The following is a 20,050-nucleotide window of genomic DNA, read 5'->3' on the forward strand; positions in this document are numbered from 1 at the left end:
TAGAAAAGTTTCTTGTTAGCGGAGTCTTAGAAGAACCGTTAGCATCAAACATCACAGTTTCATTGGATGTCGTTTTGATTTCAATTGTAAAAGTCGACCAGGATGAAAATACGCTCTTGTTAATTTAGGATTGCACGTATATTATTATATTCTTTTTCTCATAGGCACCTTTCAGTGCGTCACAGTTTTTCGATTTCTTTCTAACGCATTAAATTGTATGTGACAGAAAAAAAGGCACGTCCGTGATTAGGGACATTTATAACATTTATTCTAGTTGTCGATAGATGGCGCTGTAATCGAAGAAAAAATTATTTACGAATTATATAGTATATCTACGAATATAATCTGTACAATTTATAAGACTATACAAATCAAAGAAAATACCATTTTATAAATGCAATAAACACAATTGATTTGTTTTTATGCCAAATTGCAAATAAAATTTGACAGCCGTCAGATTTAATTAAAATGTCATATTAGAATAAATGTTATAAATGTGTATTATTACGAACTTACCCTTTTTGTCTATCATTTGTAACGCACTGAACTCTACCTATAGTGTTGCATGGTCGCCATGTAGTGTTCGTCTTTCCAACTGGAGGTCAGCCAAGCTTAACTTCAACATCTTTACCAAGAAAACACATAATATGGTTACAATTTTGGTAGGTCACAAGGCGCTGAGTAACATTACGACCTATCAGGTCTGCTTTTTTATATACGTTGGCAAGGTCAGTGTATCTAACAATATAAATGTATCATGTTTTAGAAAATATTTGGTTTGTTTCCCTTATGCTACAATACCACAACGCAAGCGAGTTTATATATTATTATTATGTTGTATGTATTTGTAAATATATTGGAGATTTCAATGCTCAGTCACAACAGAAACACCAAAAATTAAAAAAAGTGTGTGTACTTTGTACGCACGGAAGAAGTTTATACTTCTAATTATACTTCTATATACTTCTATATATGTACTTCTATTGTATGATTTCAATGAAATAAATATATTTTAAACAGTTTATTTGAATTTTATTTAAATATTAAACTGATTTTAAGACTTACTACGATCCAAAAAGTTTCCTTAAAGTAATACCAAAAATTAAAAAAATTATGTCAACAGCATGAGGTGTTCCCAAGCGGTTACCCATCCAACGCATAACCGCGCCGCTCGACACTGCTTAACTGCGGTTATCGGGCGAAAACCGATGTAAGTCAGTGTGCTAGAGGGCCGTAGCTATGTAACAATGGAATAAAATTGATACCTTATAAATAATAAAACTGATGCACAAGAATAAAATCATTTTTTTAGTAAAATTGTGGCTTATTTCCCATTAAAAATAGTTAATTACAAAAATTCCACAAGAAAATAGCTTCAGAACAACATTAAAATTGATACCAAAATGAATTATTTTGACAGATTGTACAAATAATATTAAGATTGCTTTTTAACTTGTATTTTGTATTCATCATATTTTAACACTTTTTATCTTATTCCCGACGAAGACAAACCCAAAGACACAAAAATTCTTCTTCTTTAACACTTTCGGTGCCCATGACGCACGAGTAGCGTCACGAAGGTTTTATCACAGGTACCGATGACGCATAAGTGGCGTCAGTAGCACTGTGTTACTAAATGAACGATTTATGTACATGGTACCAGCCAAGTGGCGCTTGTTCAAGATGGGCACCGAACGTGTTAAGTGCCATCTCCGCGACGAAGGTTGGCAATCATCATGGCTATGTTGACCTTCGTGGCAGCTGTTTTGAACAGTTGCCTTGATCTGCAACCAAACCATTTTCTCAGGTTTTTCAACCAAGAAACGCGTCGCCTTCCTACGCTTTTCCTACCCTCTATTTTTCATAAAATGATAATATACACAAAAATTTTAATAAATATATTTGCATACTAAAAACCCAATATATTTTGTTCACACTTTATTTGCACTAATACATACGTAACTTGAAAGATTTAGCAATTAACTTCAGACTATCGTTTTTAGTAATCTTGTCGGTGTGCGCGTACTTCATACTGTCGTTTTTATAAAAATTCACTCTTAGCATTTGTTCCAATTCGGCCTAACGAAGTATAAGTGCAAAAAATGATCACAAAAACAACAGAAATCTTAAAACACACATAACTGGTGCTAGCTGTAATACTATACGACTAAATGTGTTTTTGTAGTTTTTTCGGAACCACACTTTTTTATATCCGAATAAATAATTTTCCCCATACAATTTGGATTGCTACACTCAACGAAAAAGGTACCTAATATCAATAAAAATGTTAATTCAGACAACAAACGCAATATTTAAAATTTGTCCAATTCTTGGTTTTATTGGAACAACAAAGCGAGGTTCATCAATTCATTATTTTCGTTAGTTGAGCCAATGTATTACGTTTATTGAATGGATGAACATTCATTATGTATACCATAATATCACTTTATTGATATTACAAACTCTGTTCATTGAGTCAACGAACACTTTCCATTGAAACAACAACGTCGTTAATTGACCGACGAAGACTATTCGTTGTGTCAATAACAGTGTTATTTCTCCTAACGTATTTCGTTTATTTCTACAATTATTTCCGTTTATTCTTACAATTAATTCCGTTCATTCCCACAGTAAATACGGTTACTCTTACAAGCAATTCTATTCATTCTTACAATCAGTTTCGTTCATTCCTGCTATGAACGTATTTTATATTAATAATTACTGAATGCATTAGCCCAATGTATGATATTGATTAACAATAATTTTTTAAATCCCCCTTTTTTGTCCTAAACCTAATGGACTTTACACTGTGTGATTTCTCATAACATGAGAAATCATATTATTATTTCACTTATACAGTGCGCTGGAAAAGGTGTTACACTCCCCCCACCCCTTATTAACTTATTTATTTTTAGCATATAAACAAAACGCTCAGACAAGTCGATTTCTAAAATAATTAAAGTATATTATAACATCAATGTTTCGAACTTTACATGATTCCTCTTCAGATGACAGGCATAACTTTGATATTTTTAAATGGGAAAGTACATAATGTGACAGCTCATTTAAAAGCGTTTGAAATAGTGATTCCAAAAATGTAAAACACTTTAATCCTTTTTGGGAGCGCAGGTGCAAAATTTCGTTCGAATTCTTTTTAAACGCATTCATTTTTTTAATCCTGAGAAAACTAATAAGCATTTTTGAAAAATTTAAACGGAGAATAAAAGATTACATTATTACCGAGGGCTGAAAGTCCCTTAGAATAAACAAAAAGTTTCTTTTGAATGGTATATTTGAAATTAAAAATCATACTAAATTTTCTCTTTTTCGCCCCTGTGACTTATTAAAATAATCATTATAGAAGTTCTCAGGGACTTCAGACCCTCGATAATACTGTAATATTTTATTCTGCGTTTTAATTTTCTAAAATACTAATAAGTTTTCTCAGTATTCGAAAAAAATTTAAAAAGAATTCGACCGAAATTTCACGATAATAGACACACGAAAACTTCCTTCTACTACGGACTACACTTGGAAACAAAATGAAATTATTATTCGGCACTTCGGCAGATGTAACAGCATTGTTTAACAAATAATTCTTTTTTAAACAATGGTAACACAGAGAATCTAGGGGTATCACGATAAAGAAAAGCCGTTAAATTTCAAATGGTCAAGCAAAACATTTATTGTCTCAACAACTACGTTTATTGTCACCTTGAACGCATTGATTGTGGTTATTAAATGCAGTAGTAGATTGATTAATGCATTCGTTGTCACAACAATCAGTTTACATCTATACAATAATCATATATTACTCTATATTAACAAGATTTTTACATTGTTTTAATGAAATCTGTACGTTGTCACGATAAACCAAGGTAATTGATTGTCATCTACGAAATCAAGAAAGTGAGTTGCTGCCAAAATTAACATTATTTATTAAATATACGAAACTAAGTTATTGGCTGAATAAATTGAGTGTTATTGATTAATGCACTCTAGTTATTTTCACAATTATTATTCAATCATTGTGACAATAACCAAATATATTCGTCAATGTCTAAAAGTTCGTTGAAACAAAAAATTAAATTGTTGTTACAACGAAATACTATTCAATAATCACTGTTAATCAATATTACGAACTAATTTTTTTTTGAGTGTATGAGTTGCACAGTTGGGTTATATAATTCTTGGGCGATGAAAAATAATATATCGATTGCACAAAACTAACGGATAGTTATATAAACCTATATTATTCTTAGCCAAGGTCCTCTTTGAGTTAATATAGAAAAACGATTAAATTTAAAAAAACAAAATCACTACCATTAACAATGTAGTTAGTACCTATTAATTAAAAACCTATTTGGCTAACAACTTTTTTTCATAGCCTTGTACAGTAGGAGGACGATCGCAAAGCGTCGATCCACAATAAGACGTTTAATTCTCAACATTCCGAAAACGGTATGATGGTATGATGACACAACCCATCAACAATCTACAATAACCAGTTCTTTGATTAATATTATACAATTATTTTACTGTTACAGTTATTTTGTCTAGCGGAACTCTCGTGAATAGACCAACCTTACGCTTTTAAATATTTTTCAAACACAAACACCGCCCGAGGGAGATGTACAGATTGTTTTCTGTTTGTGGTAGAAATGGGAGCAGATGCATTAAAGGAAATTAATGAAGACGTTTCGTTTAATCTACCGTTCAATTAACAAGAGTGTAATTGTCTTGAAAAAACATATATGACTTGCAAACTGCGATTGCATTATAAAAAATTCACTGATTAAGAAGAAAAAAATGCTTATGAGGTACTCCAGGAAGAACCAAGGGCAATCACTACAACAAGAAACACACACTACCATTTGATGAAAGCTTTAATATATATCTACGGCGGAAAGGCAGGACCTCGTAACTGAAAAATTTGTATAACATGAGTTACTTCGGTTTTCGCTTTAGAATAAGTGTATAGGCATCTATTAAACAGCGCAGCGGTTACAGCTGGGAAAATTTCCGGAAGGCTTCCAGAAGGCTTTCCCAGCTGTAGGTAATTTATGTTATACAATTTTTTCAGTTACGAGGTCCTGCCTTTCCGCCGTCGATATGTACATTTGTACATATACTTATTCTTTAAAACGATTTGACGTATTCTTATCATACTTGGCAGAAAGTGCGGTTACTATACACCCTATCATAAATAAACGTTTCTAGCTATTACCAGAGACGTCCGACGGGGGATAGTGAATGGTTGACCCTTCTCAAATTCTACGTCACTGGGGGAATTACTATTTTAGCTCAATTTTTAGATTCTTCAATACTGTCTATGTAAATAATAGACTCTTCATTAGTAACGATAAAGTCATTAGTTTTCGAGATATTTGAAATTAAAAATGAAACGGCACAGTTATTTTGATTAAATTGTGTCGCTTCATTTTTAACTTCAAATATCTCGAAAACCAATGATTTTATCGATACTAATGGAGGGTATATTATTTACATAAAAAGTAGTGGAAAATTTAAAAATTTCACTAAAATAGCAATTCCGTCAGTGGCGTAGAATTTGAAAAGGGTCAACCAGTCACTTCCCCTGTCACACGCCTCTGGTAGTAGCCAGAAACGATTATTTAACATAATTTAGTACAGTGTACAATACCTACAGTTTATGCCAAGTATGATAAGGATACGTCAAATAGTTTTAAAGTACTGGGTACAAACAGTTGTTAAATGTTAATCATATGAATCATATCATAAAATTAATAAAAATAATTGTGCCGTTTAATTTGTAACTTCAAATATCTCGAAAACTAATGACCTTATCGTTACCAATGAAGAGCATGTTATAGAAAGTATTGGATACGCATAGAAAGTATTGGAGAATCGAAAAATTGCACTAAAATGGTAATTCCCCCAGCGGCGTAGAATTTGGGAAGGGGTAACCATTCACTATCACCTGTCGTACGCCTCTGGTAGCAGCTAGAAACGTTTATTTATGATAATTTAGTAGGGTGTATAGTAGCCGCTCTTTCTGCCAAGTATGATAAGGATACGTCAAATAGTTTTAAAGTACTGGATAAAAATAGTTTTAAAATTATTAAATAAAACGCCCTGTAATTCAGTAAGAAGCTACATTTTATATAAGTGATTTGGACTAAATTTTAATAATTTACGGTCTATAATCTACAACTCACTGATTGGACATTCTTAATGATAGACCTTGTATATGTTGTTCCTGTGTCAATACTGCATCCAAGTGTACCCCCACAAAAATGAGCTGAGTCTATAGGTTCTTTGAGAAACTCAGTTATAACAGAACCTGACAGAAGTCAGAAGTTCCTTCAGGATATGGTGTTTATGGTCTACACGTATGAAGCTTCCTACCAGGCTAAGACAGAAGGATGGAGAATCAAGATATGAGTAATCAAAACATGATATCACTATATTTTCCGAGAGTCAACAAGAAAAAAAAAAGAATAAAATCTTTATTTTTAAAATCTGGTTATCGATATTGAAGAGTATCTTGTTAATAGGTTATAGTTTCCATAATACTTATAACAAAGGTTATAGGTAGTTATATAGGTATTATATACAATAGTTAGAAATCGTTTTAAAGAGCTCATTCTAGAGCTTGATAAATTTCATTTCTGTAGAGTATATGCAGATTCGTTTATTCAAGTTGAACATTACGTATTATTGGTAACTGACACCCAATCTTGATTTTAACCATCCGCGAAAAGCATGCATGATGTCTAAGATTGGGATTTAAGAGTCTGCAAAACAGTACATTTTTTACATGATACAACAAACAAATAGTGTTGATTATTATTTTTTTCTAAAAAAGCAACCAATATAATAACCATAGTGACAAAATAAAATGACCCATAATCATTTTTATTTGATTCCTACACTAACTAAGATACTAATTAGTTGTATTTTTGTTTCAGACTGGCCAATCCTTCGGAGGGATTGGATTCGGTATACGACGTGAAGTGTTTTTTCTAAATCTCGAAGACGGATATTTCGGCTGCCAAGTCAACGAATCGACAGACGTTTTACAGTTGTTCGAATTATCAAAATTATGTGATGGAACGCCGAACTGCTTCCTCGGTTCCGATGAATTAACCAAAGAACTTAAATGTACAGGTGAGTGTCTTACGTTCGTTGTCGCTTTTTATTTTTGTCACGACTTTAAGGTAGTGGTATTTTCTGTAACTGTAACCGAAGGTTGGACTTTAATTACGACATATGAGAAGAATTCCAGACAAGAAAAATGAAGGAAAATCACTCTTCTAATAAAGGAACCTAATAAAAAAAGGGTTCAATCCGATTGTCATCCATAACATTTGAGTCTGTTTAATATTTATTTCAATAAGCAAATTATATTTTCTATTAATCCATTTTCAATTGCCTTTATTCTTCTTCTTCTTAGTCGTTAACTTATGCAAGTATCGTGATATCATGAAGCTATTAGATGGTTTTTGAAATGTTTCTCTTTCTTACTTTCTCTTCTTACTAGAAGATAGAGAGAAAGTAAGAAACATTGGAAAAACCATCTAATAGCTTCATGATATCACGATACTTGCATATGTACTGTAGCAACGATATGGTATATCTCTCGTGTAGAAGATCAATCTCGACTTCTTTTGCCTTCAAATTTTCCCTGGATGGTAAGGTTTTCAAGGCCATTTCTCCGAAGAAGTTTTTTTTATGTTTAGCTGGTTCAGTATAGATTCATTTGTTCTTTGGGCCACCCTTGGTATACTCAGCATTCGTATTTACGGAAAATATTCGTCAAATACATATATAACCTGTTTATCTTTCTCGATAAGGGCCCGGTATTCCGATGCATAAGTGAAAACTGGAAAAACTAGACTTCCCTGTCTCATTTTTGTATCGACAGTTAAGTATTTCATAACTTTTTCAAGATTTTGTTAATTTTGACAAATAGTTTTTTGCAATTGCTGACTATAAACTGTTCCATTTATGAATATAATGTTAACTGTTTCACTTAAATGTCATTCTCAAGTTGTAAATACCTTATTAATTTGAGCATATGTCTTCTCATATTGTTGTAGAAATTCTAAACATATGTTGTTAATATAAGAACAAGATATTCTCTCGATTTGATTAGGATTCGTATATAATTATTCTTATTCAAATTATCGAGTGAGTCGATTGACTTAAATACTGTACAACAAAAACAAAGCAACATTTGTACAGCTGTAGTCGCTATAAACAAATTAATAGCGAAATTAATTGAACATTTTGAAGACAAACGTGATAATCGTGGTCCATTATTAGCAGTACAAACCGTTAAAGAGCTATTATATAACTTTTGTTTTTTACTATAACCATTGTTTATAAGCATTGTTTGTTAATCGACTTTATTAAACTTATTTTTTCGAATACATATAGAAATTTTGTAGTATTTATAATATTAAGTTTATTAAGTATAACCCCAAAATTGCTTTAGTACCTAAGTAGTCTGTTTTTTTTTTTTGACAAGAGAGTGGAAAGTTTTATTAGAAATATTCATCAGTATTATCCATTTTACGTCACTCTCTCATTCTTATCGTATCTCCATTACTCAGTATCATGATTTCCTCCAATACTCAATAAATTTTCGCCATTTGTCTCTATTTTCAGCTGCTGTAGCTTTCAAGCTTCTTTCTTCTTTCAACTCTATTTCTCTAAGGCGTTCGATACACTTCTTCTTCTTCTTGGTGTGCCTATCCGTGACGAAAGTTGGCAATCATCATGGCAATTATTATCTTATCTGCAGCAGCGCGGAAAAGCTGCACAGATAATGTGTTGAACGAGTTTCTGAGGTTTTTTAACCAGGATGTTCTTCTTCCTGTACTGCGCGTTTGAAATAATTTTCTTAGCAGGATGTCTTGTCGATAATCTGTGCAATTGTGATTAAATAGGTTTTTACAGTGAGGCGTTAAATATAACTGAGTGTTACTTGCACCACAGGAGACAAAGCATCAAAGTAGATGAAATTGACTCTAATTTTTTTTCCTTTTTTGAAAGTTCCCTTAGTATTGTTCTGAAGCTATTTTCTTGTAGCATTTTAATATTATCAATTATATTTACTGAGAATTAAAGACAATTTCAGTATAAAATACGTTTATTTGAACATTCAGATTTCCACTAGGAGAATCGTTATCAAAATACTTTATTTGATTCATATATTATTACCTTTGTGTAGTAGGTAAAATACTACTGTTACATGTGCTTAGAAAGAGGCTATCCTAAATTGAGGAACTATTTTCTATATTTGGCAAACTATGGTGTCCTATGCAGGTGATTTTATTAAGGACCATTTTTCGTGGTTGATATTAACGGTTACCCTAGTTTAATTCGAAACAGAAACAATATTTATGACTTTGTCTGTTTTTCAATATGCATCCAGTAAGTTGTCGTTCCATCGTTTTCGTGGTCTTCCCACTGATCGTCTTCCTATTGGGGAACCGTCTCTCTGTCCCTACTACTCTATTTCTATCTACTCTTCTGTTTCTTACCCAGTTAATGTTGTCCACCTTGCATATCCGTTGTATATCTGCACTTCTAGCTCTATCCCATAGTATCTTATCCATCGATTTTTCGAAGGGTTTTCATCTCTGCTGTCTCTAGCATTCTTTTTGTCCTCTCTGTGTCAGGTCGGATTTCTGCCGCGTATAATTATGCTATGTGGTCATAGCAATGATTCTTCTTCTTCTTATGCAATCCACTAATGGATGTTCGCGATCACGTTTGACCATTTTTCGCTATCCCTTGCAGTATGTATTAGGTCTCCTATGTTTTTTAGTCCTGTCCATTGTTTGACATTACGGAGCCATGACATTTTCTTCCTGCCCACTCCCCTTCTTCCTTCGATCTTTCCTTCAATTAAGGTTTGCAGAAACTGATATCTTTCATTTCTAATTATGTGTCCCAGGTATGCCGTTTTTCTCTGTTTAATTGTGCACATCAGTTGTCGTTCTGTACCAATTCTTCTCAGGATTTCTTAATTTGTTATTCTTGCGGTCCAGGGAACTTTAGGGATTCGTCGATAGATCCACATCTCAAATGCCTCTAGCTTATTCATTGTGTTTATTTTTAAAGTCCATCCTTCCATGCCATATAGGAGCACCGACCATATATAGCATTTTGTGAATCTTAGTCTTAGGTTTAGGTCAAAGTCAGAGTTCGTAAAGACGTTTCTGAATTTCATGAATGCACTTCTGGCTCTTTCTATCCGACATTTAATTTCCATATCCGACATCCAGTCTTCACATAGCCAGGTTTCCAGGTACTTAAACTTTCTTACGCGCTCTACATCTTGGTTGTTATATGCTAGTCTTGCATTTTGATGTTGACATAATTGACGGCTGATTATAAGGAACCTCGTCTTTTTTATGTTGATGCTAAGTCCCATGTTCTCGCTATGCTCTCCAATTTTATTAAGAAGGTTTTGGAGGTCTTAAATTTGGAAGTCTTAAATGGAGGTCAAAAATTAAAATAGCTATGATGATTGCCAACCTCCGTAGCGGAGATGGCACCTGAAGAAGAAGGAGGTCTTCTATATTGTCTGCTATTAAGACCGAATCATCCGCATATCGTATATTATTGACCCAGGTACCATTCACTTTGATGCCGCCTTCGCATTCCTCAAGAGCTTCCTGGAAGATACTTTCTGAATATAGATTGAACAGTAGTGGGGAGAGAATGCATCCCTGTCTTACACCTCTGAGAATTTTTTGAGCTTGCGTTGTTTCATTATCCACCTTGACGACAGCTGTTTGATTCCAGTAAAGAGCCTCTATGCAACGAATGTCTTTTTGATCTATGTCGAGTTGTTTTAGTATATGTACGAGTTTATGATGTTGTCGATCGAAGGCTTTTTCATAATCTATAAAGCACATCATTACATTTTTCCTTTGATCGTAGCAATTCTGAGCTAGCACTTGGGTTGCAACTAGTGCTTCCCTGGTACTCAGGCCTTTTCGAAATCCAAATTGTGAACAACCAATAACCTTATCGCATTTTGTGAAGATTCTGTAGTGAAGAACTTTGAGGAATATTTTTAAAGAATGGCTCATCAGACTTATCAGTCGGTGCTCTTGACACTTTGTTGCGTTGTTCTTTTTTGGCAAAGGGATAAAGGTAGATACAAGCCATTGGACAGGGAATTTTCCTTTTTTTTATAGATTTGGTTGAAAAATCTTTGGAGTATCGTAATTCCCTCTTCATCTAACAATCTGAGTAACTCAACAGGAATTTTATCAGGTCCAACTGCTTTCCCGTCTTTCGAGATATTTATTGCTCTAGTAATTTCTTCAATTGTGATCTCGGGACCAGATAGGTTGTTAATATCTATCACTTGTTCCTGAACGAGTTCTATCTCAGGCCTCTCGTCTGCAAAGAGATTTTTGATGTATTTTTCCCATATGAGTTTCCTCTCTCTATCATCTTGTGCCATTTTTCCTTGTTCATTTTCTAAGATAGAAAATTTCTTTTTTCTGTATATTCCAGCTACCTCCTTTAGTTTCTTATGTAGGTTGTGGTCATCATGTTGTTTTTGTAACTGTTCCATTTCCTCACACTGTTTCTTTAGCCACTTATTTTTTGCCGTTCTTATCTCTCTTCTTATGCGTTGTTGTTGTTCTCGATATTTGTCTCGGTTCCCTTGGTTTTTATGTTTTCTTCTTTCTTCGATAGCAATGATAGATCTCAAAAATGGCATTTAAATAGTTGTGGCACCTATATTGGACATATTACACTGAAGTAGAAACGGCTAAACGCAAAAATTATTATAATTTTTGATTCTATATTGGTAATCGTTTTTTATTATTGAATTAGATTATTCAATTTATAAGTTGTAACATTAATTGTTTTGCCGTCACTGCATAATTGCGATTACATAAAACGTGTGCCCTTGAGTGCATCGAATGAATCTTTTAAAAACGGAGACGGCTAACGGGGCGTCGCGCAGCGCAGCGCAGGTGCAGCTAATCGCAATCGTCAAACAATCGTATCAATCGGGAAATAATATCTTTGCGGCTGGCGGAATAAGGTAACACCAAGAAGATTGGAGATATCCAAGTGAATACCTCTACGTAATATTAAAATAGCTGATTATGCACCCATCTGTCGTGCCGGGTATGCATTCGCTTGTATTGCCTTCAATGCGGAATTCCTAAGGTCTAGGACTTTTGCCGTGAAACGTTCGAGTCGTGATTTACACATTTTTAGGAGGTTTTGAATTAAACGAAGGTTGGCTAAATGCTAAATGAGACTTTGTCACGCAGTTCTTTCGTTGCAGGAAAAAATAGGATTTTATATCATTACAGAAAATTATCTATTATACTGCCCTGCTAAGAAAGAACCCCGTATCCCCGAAATTTTAAAAATTGAGATTTTTGCACCATTTGAATAATTATGATTTATATAACATATTCACATAGAAAAAATCCGTATTTTACATTTCTAATTATTTTATGAAAGAAAATAATTTCCCCGTAAACGCCAAAAATGACTATTATGCTTAGTATAAACCTGGCATTTAACGATTCATAGTAAAAACCGGGTATATGCTCAGCAGATACGGGTTTTTAACGTAGGATAAACGATATGCGAGGTTTTTTTTAAGAAACAGAGCAACCCCGCTAATAATAGCGCTGTCATTACAATGTTTTAACTAAGTATATTGTCGCGTAACTCGACATTGTATTATTATCTTGTTTCGACTTGTAAAGACGTTGTGTGGTATTTAATTAGTGTTGTTATTAGTGGAAAAGGTGGAAAATAATTCGTTGTGTAAGTTTACATTTTTATAATAAAATTTTATTATATTAGAGGTAACCTAAATTGTTTTTTTTTTTATTTTCAGATGTTTAAATCATTTAGCAATAAGATTGTTTTGTTAAAAAAATCATAGAAAATATTTATTTTTTAAATTAACTTATATTGTGTGTTAATAATACATACTATAGCGTGTTTTGTCAACAATTGGAAATATTTTATGTGTAGAATCTTGACCTCAAAATATTAAAATTTAACACAAATCACTTAGATAAAATATGACTGGTTACTGAGTTGTTTTGCTTGTATGGTTGTTCGTTTTTTGATATGTTTATTTTTATATACATACAGTAGGAAAAATAAAAGAATATCCATGAACGATCACATCAATCACATATTATTAAGATAATTAATAATCTATCTCTTTCGTTTGTTATTTATTGAAAAAGAACAGCAAATACAAAATATGTGATTGTATTCTTTCATTTTTTCCGACTGTATATGCCTTTGTATAAATATTTATATAGAACTATTATTTATTAGATATGTCTTCGAAGGCAAAGAAAATGATTGCAATGGCGCAAAAGGTAACTGAATTGGACCCAACGTCGAATTCCTCTATTTACAAAGAAGATGATGTTCAGCTAAATGTTCTGGAATCATTACTGCATCCCTTAACTTCTACCACAGTAGAAATAGACAGGGTTGAACCAAATAATACTGATGGATGTTTTTAATTGGCCGTTAAAACATGTAACTTGAATCGTGTAGTGGTGAAAGAAATGGGGGTTTCCGATTTTTTTATCTGGAAAGACGTATCATTACAGCCGAAATTAAAAAGGCAGAGTCACGTGTTTACCTATCACAAGTTGTTAAAGTAATTGTAAAGAGAGAGAACAAAACTTTACACGTTAAGATTGACGATAACGAAGAGTTGATAGAGGTTGACTTTTTGCAGAGTAGAGTGTTAAAATCTGGGATAAAGGACCCCTCACCTGTGACGACGCCTTCTGGGATTGCTCAGAGTAGAAAGGACCAAATAATAAAAAACTTAGGTGAAATTATACCGGAGAACCGCCATCAATTTTGGGAAGAATTACCAACTTCCGATTAAAAATAATTAATTTTCATTAATTCAATAATTTTTTGTATTTTTAAATAAAATTTTTCATAAATACTTATGTTTTATTCAACAAATCTTCATAGAAAATATCATTAAAATACCTATTTAAATGTTTTGCCTCTCGAGGCAGTTATATAAATTTTATAATAATTACATAGTTAAAACCACGCATAAGACATAATTTGGATTATACGTGGTTTTAGCTAAGTAAATTTGACATAATTCTTTGCATTGTTAGACCGTATGTCGCATAACTAATGTCCATATTGTAATTTTGCAATTTTTTTTTAAATAAGTTGACTATACTCTAACCTAAATGATTTTATGTTATTATTCTACCAAAAGTACAACGGATTAAATAAAAATCTTTAATCGCGTTTTTCTCAAAACTCGCTATAGTGGAGATACGGGGTTCTCTCTTAGTAGGGCAGTATAGGGGAATAGCACTCCTAGAGACAGGGTATAAGATATTAGCACAATGCATACGTGGAAGACTGAACGAATTCATGGAGGATACTGTGGGAGAGTACCAGGAAGGCTTTCGATCCAGCCGTTCGGTAACAGACCAGATTTTCATGCTAAAAGCACATTAAAAGCTAAAATTACAAGCAAATTGCTATGAGTACAAAACTACCCTGCATGCGATGTTCATAAATTTCAAGCAGGCATATGATCGTATAAATAGAAAAGAAATGTACCGTGCTCTGAAAAAATTAAAAATTCCCAAAAAATTTATTAGCTTGATTGAAATGACGTTGACAACAACGAAAACTGAAGTACATAGTGTGGAAAGACATCTCAGAGGACTTCTAAATTAAACAAGGACTCAGGCAAGGTGACCCGATGTCAACCACGTTATTCAATCTTGTTCGTGAAGTAATAATGAGTCATTGCAGCATAAAAATGGAAGAAACCATATTTAAAAATGAACATCAATGTATAGCTTTCGCGGATGATCTAACAATATTAGCAAAATCAAAGAAAGAATTGAAAAGAATTGTGTTTATAATTTTAATATTCCTTTCAATCCCGGTGGTAGGATATAAGGTGTCCGTCTGCAAAACTAGCATAGGCGCCCTTCAGTTTTCTTAATTAACTAGTTTTGATGGGAAATAAGCCACAATTTTACTAAAAAAATGATTTTATTAACGTTTCGACACCCAAATCGGGTGTCGTTGTCAAAATACAAAAAATATTAATTATTATTATTTTTGTATTTTGACAACGACACCCGATTTGGGCGTCGAAACGTTAATAAAATCATTTTTTTAGTAAAATTGTGGCTTATTTCCCATCAAAACTAGTTAATTGCAAAAATGCCACAAGAAAATAGCTTCAGAATAACATTAAGAAATCAGTTTTCTTATATCAATAGTTTGTATAACAATAGTTGGTATTTCTCCAGAGTTGTATATGTTGATGAATATTTTGTGATTATTTCTCTTGATTCGTTGTTCGTCAGTTTAAGTAGTTCTGCTTGTATATTATCGGGACCTGCTGCTTTGCCATCCTTTAGTTGTGTTATGGCAGAATAAACTTCCTGCTGTAATATTCTTGGTCCATCATTTACTCCTTTTTCTAGCTAAAAGGTGGGTTCTCTTTGGCCTTCAAATAGTTTTTATAGATATTCTTTCCACGTTCTAATTTTACTCTGTTTGTCTAAGATGATGATTCCGTCAGAATAAGTTAGATTTCCTCTAATCGATTCCCAATCCCCCAAGATGTAATCCCCAAATTACAGCACCAGAAATACTTTTGTCAGTACCTCCATCTACCCCATCCCAGATAAGGGGGTTCAGGTTGAGACGCATTGAATTACATCAACCACTGAATATGAGTCGTACCACCAAAACCCCTCCACCAACGATTCATCCTATTTCTTTCCTACCCTTGAAACTGGCAATGGAGAAATAATTATTAGTTATCATTGGTTGTGTGAATAAAAGCAGCATTTACAAGAATTTGAATATTAAACAGAAATAAAAAAATATTTATTGTATAAAAAACCATCGCAGTGTAAACATCGAGACACTCTATAGGTTGTTCGAGCTCCGAACCATTTATAATCCTTAAATAATCACCACCGAGTACAATTTCCTTGTAATTGTTTTTTCGAAATGTGACTTTTAACCTCTAACAACAAGTTCACGTTTAGCAGTTCACGATTGGACAGCAACCACTAAACAACTAAACCAACAACCAACAACCAGCTATGGTTCACAAGCCAATAATTCTTTAATTAAAGGAACGACGCACTCACACAATTCATACCGGTCCGGTCGGGTCGTTTCAACATTTTCACGACGTATCTTCCGGAAAATAGCACTTTAGCCATAGGCGAGTGTGGCATATCCTTTGCTAGTTCTTTTGCCGACATTAACGAGACAATATAATAGTTTTTATAGCTATGAAATTATAAAAATTTAAAATCAAGAGAATACAACCTATTAGTTTACGTAAGTAATTCCTTTTATTTGTTTTTCTTTAAGGGAATGGGTACGTAGTTTCTGCTCCAATGTTATTTAAATGGGATTCAATTTTTTCGAATCCTGAGAAAACTAATAAGTATTTTTGAAAAATTTAAACGCAGAATGATAGATTACGTTATTATCGAGAGCAGAAAGTCCCTGAGAACTTCTGTAATGTTTATTTTAATAAGTTACAGGGGTGAAAACTAAGAGAAAATGTAGTGTGATATTTAATTTCAAATATCTCATTCAAAATAAACTTTTTATTTATTCTAAGGGACTTTCGGCCCTCGGTAATAATGTAGTATTTCATTCAGCGTTTAAATTTTTCAAAAATATTTATTGGTTTTTTCAGGATTTGAAAAAAATGAACACAATGTCCTTGGTAATATTTTCCAAATCTATCTTTGTCATACACTCAGTCGAATAGAATATTAGTAAGAGTATGCTAAATGTGCAGTCACTCGAGCGCTTTAGGGACCTATTGGGTTGTGAAGAGTCGGTCCTAAAACCAAAAAAAGTTAAGTAAAGTTTTCCATTTTAGTGGGGACTTCCCATTTTTAATTTAATTTTCCATTTCCAACAATCGTTTTTTCCCATTATAGCCCCATCTATCCATAATTTGAAAAAATGTTTCGAATAAAAATTTATTAAAAGCTTATTTTTATTTAAAGAATCCAAATCTGGAATAAAAATTTGGGGCTCCTATTTAAGATTTTAAAGTAATCCCCCACCCCACCTCTGTGGGGGTCGTTTTAGTACAATTCGATAGATTTTTCAAAAATATTGATTAAGTGTATTTTGCAGTTTTTCGATCTAATGTTTTTTTTTTGCGAAATATCGCGGGATTTGTATTTAAAATTTTAAATTTACCCCCCACCCTTCTCCATGGGGTTATGTTTGGTATCATTCGATAGATTTTTGAAAAATATTGAACACGTATTTTTTAGTTTTTCGATCTAACATTCATTTCGCGAATTATTCCCTTTTTTTGTGAAACTTTTTAACTCACCCATTTCCTTACGCCCCACTGAAATCGTCAGATTTTTTAAATATACACTGTCTTGCATGACCTTTTCGGGCCCCCCGTAACGAACTCACCTGTGTTAAGAGCCAATAATATATGGTAGAGGTACATCTGCAGGGCACCAGGTTTCTCCCCATATGATAATCTGACGCGCTCGAGTAACTGCTAAAATCCCAGCTTGGACTCCCCTACCATATTGTCAGCATATTGTCAGTCAGACAGTGACAATTTTAAATATTTGACATGGCATCGGGAATATTTTGAGTTGTTGATTAAATAATATTGATAGTGTATTTGATAAATAATATTGATTTAAGACGTGAACTTAATAAAAATTATTTATTGTTTATTATTTATGGAAGATCCAAAGCACAGAATACACCAGGATATATTCAGTGATCCAAGTATTTTGTTGTTAAAGATGTTCAAAATTGTAAGCGTTTCATAATAACAATATATTATTAAAAATCACTTTATCACTTTTCCTCTTTTCTCGATTGATTATTAGTTTTTGTTGTACAGTAGATAAATTATTAGTCACTGAATTCATAGTTGGTAAAAAAATTATCAGTAGTAATTGCACAAGAGCTTTGAAATTATTGAATTTTTCCCGAGTGACACTTTGACAGTTTTAATTTCACGAGCCGAAGGCGAGTGAAATTATGTCAAAGTGTCACGAGAGCAAAAATTCTATATTAATTTCAGAGGTCGAGTGCAATTTGTTGCGATTATTTCATGAATAAAACTGTTCAAAACCAAAATTTTATTGTAATTTATTTATGTAAGTACCATTAAACACACAGTTTTTATAAATATTTGACGATTGAAAGTCATCACTTTTATAATTTTTAAAACATTAATTGTCATTAATGTCACTGAATGTATTTTTTCGTAGCAACGAAGGGCATCTGACGTAATATACTTATCGACGGGAGATTATCAAAAATTATCGATTTAATTCAGATTTCTGTAGCTTTCTATTGGTCGGAATCTCCTATGAATGAAATAATCAGTAGTAATTAAACAAGAGCTCTGAAATTATTGAATTTTTCCCGAGTGACACTTTGACAGTTTTAATTTCACGAGCCGAAGGCGAGTGAAATTATGTCAAAGTGTCACAAGAGCAAAAATTCTATATTAATTTCAGAGGTCGAGTGCAATTTGTTGCGATTATTTCATGAATAAAACTGTTCAAAACCAAAATTTTATTGTAATTTATTTATGTAAGTACCATTAAACACACAGTTTTTATAAATATTTGACGATTGAAAGTCATCACTTTTATAATTTTTATAACATTAATTGTCATTAATGTCACTGAATGTATTTTTTCGTAGAAACGAAGGGCATCTGACGTAATATACTTAACGACGATAGATTATCAAAAATTATCGATTTAATTCAGATTTCTGTAGCTTTCTATTGGTCAGAATCTCCTATGAATGAAATGATCATATTAATTAACTAAATTAATAATTAAGGCAATTAATTATACAAGTAATAGTTATCCAAGAACATTCAAAAGCCATCTTTAAAGTTAGTGATAACATTGTCAAGTAAAGTTTACATATCCATACCAGTGAGAATTTTACTACACGTAATTTGCCGTGTAAAGACAGAACAAGTAGGGATAGTCGTAAAATATTTGCGAAATTTGTACCGATGGCCTTAAGTACTATTTAAGAAACCTTTTTTCGATTATTGTGTTACAATATATTCAAGTTTGCTATGTTTTAAGTAAATAAAACTCAAGCTCTTCATTTGGTCTGCGAGGGACATTCCTAAGACTATCCATACGCGATATTGAAATGAGCCTAATTCATCACCAGGACAGACAAGCGCTATTAAACTTGATTAGACTAAGTGTCACATCAGGATTAGCAAATGGAGTGTCATAAGTCGCTATCCCAAGCTTAAGATGGTAACAACATAATTATGTAGGTTACAGCCCACAATGTAAATTGGAAATAAAGGCAAACGCATTGCTGACAAACTATCTAGAAAGCGATAGGTCTAAGACTCTTTGGAGCTGGTAATCTTTTTGGCTGGTCAACTACAATAATCACGGAATTTTCTAAATGTCACTCCCATACGCAAACTAGGAAAAGATGGGAAGAAGGACCAGGATGTAGACTTGCCAAGGTAACACTAAGGAACCGTGGACAGTCAGCATCAAAAAAGTACTTAAGAATAACCAGGAAAAACCTACACTTGATAGTTGGTTTATTAGCTGGTCATTATCATCTAAGCAAACACCTCCACATCCTGGGGCTGGTAGACACACCTCTATGCAGGAAGTATGAGTAAGACGACGAAACTGTCGAGCATGTCTTATGCCCGGAGTTAACGTCACTACGAAAATACGCTTTCGGCGCTGGCCTACACCTGCCCAAATAGGGGAGATATGTCGTGGTGACTGGTCCTCCTTGTTAGAGTGTCACCATGCTTAAAGAATGAGGAGGAGGACGTTATAAAATTCATTAAGGTAGCACGCCATATGGCATACAATCAGGCGAGAGAAAAGTACTGCAGTCAGAAAAGTTGTTCGAAGAAAGCTGATTGGACAAAGAGCCAGAGAAAGACTCAATGGAGGACAAAAGATAGGCAGGCGAAGAGCACGACTTTAGGGAACAGTTAAAG

The 20,050-nt window shown here is 33.1% G+C and overlaps 1 protein-coding gene across 30 annotated transcripts in view; it reads left to right on the top strand.

Annotated features, from left to right (window-relative positions):
* LOC114327495 (uncharacterized) overlaps positions 1-20,050 on the top strand; it is a 677,364-nt gene that overhangs the window by 290,644 nt on the left and 366,670 nt on the right. For all 30 annotated transcript variants that reach the window (XM_050648891.1, XM_050648865.1, XM_050648867.1 and 27 more), the window contains exon 3: positions 6,951-7,149. In XM_050648891.1, the coding sequence (XP_050504848.1) occupies positions 6,951-7,149 (199 nt within the window). The remainder of the gene's footprint in view (positions 1-6,950; positions 7,150-20,050) is intronic.

This window comes from Diabrotica virgifera, chromosome 4 (assembly GCF_917563875.1).
Source record: "Diabrotica virgifera virgifera chromosome 4, PGI_DIABVI_V3a".
Taxonomy (NCBI): Eukaryota; Metazoa; Arthropoda; class Insecta; order Coleoptera; family Chrysomelidae; genus Diabrotica; species Diabrotica virgifera.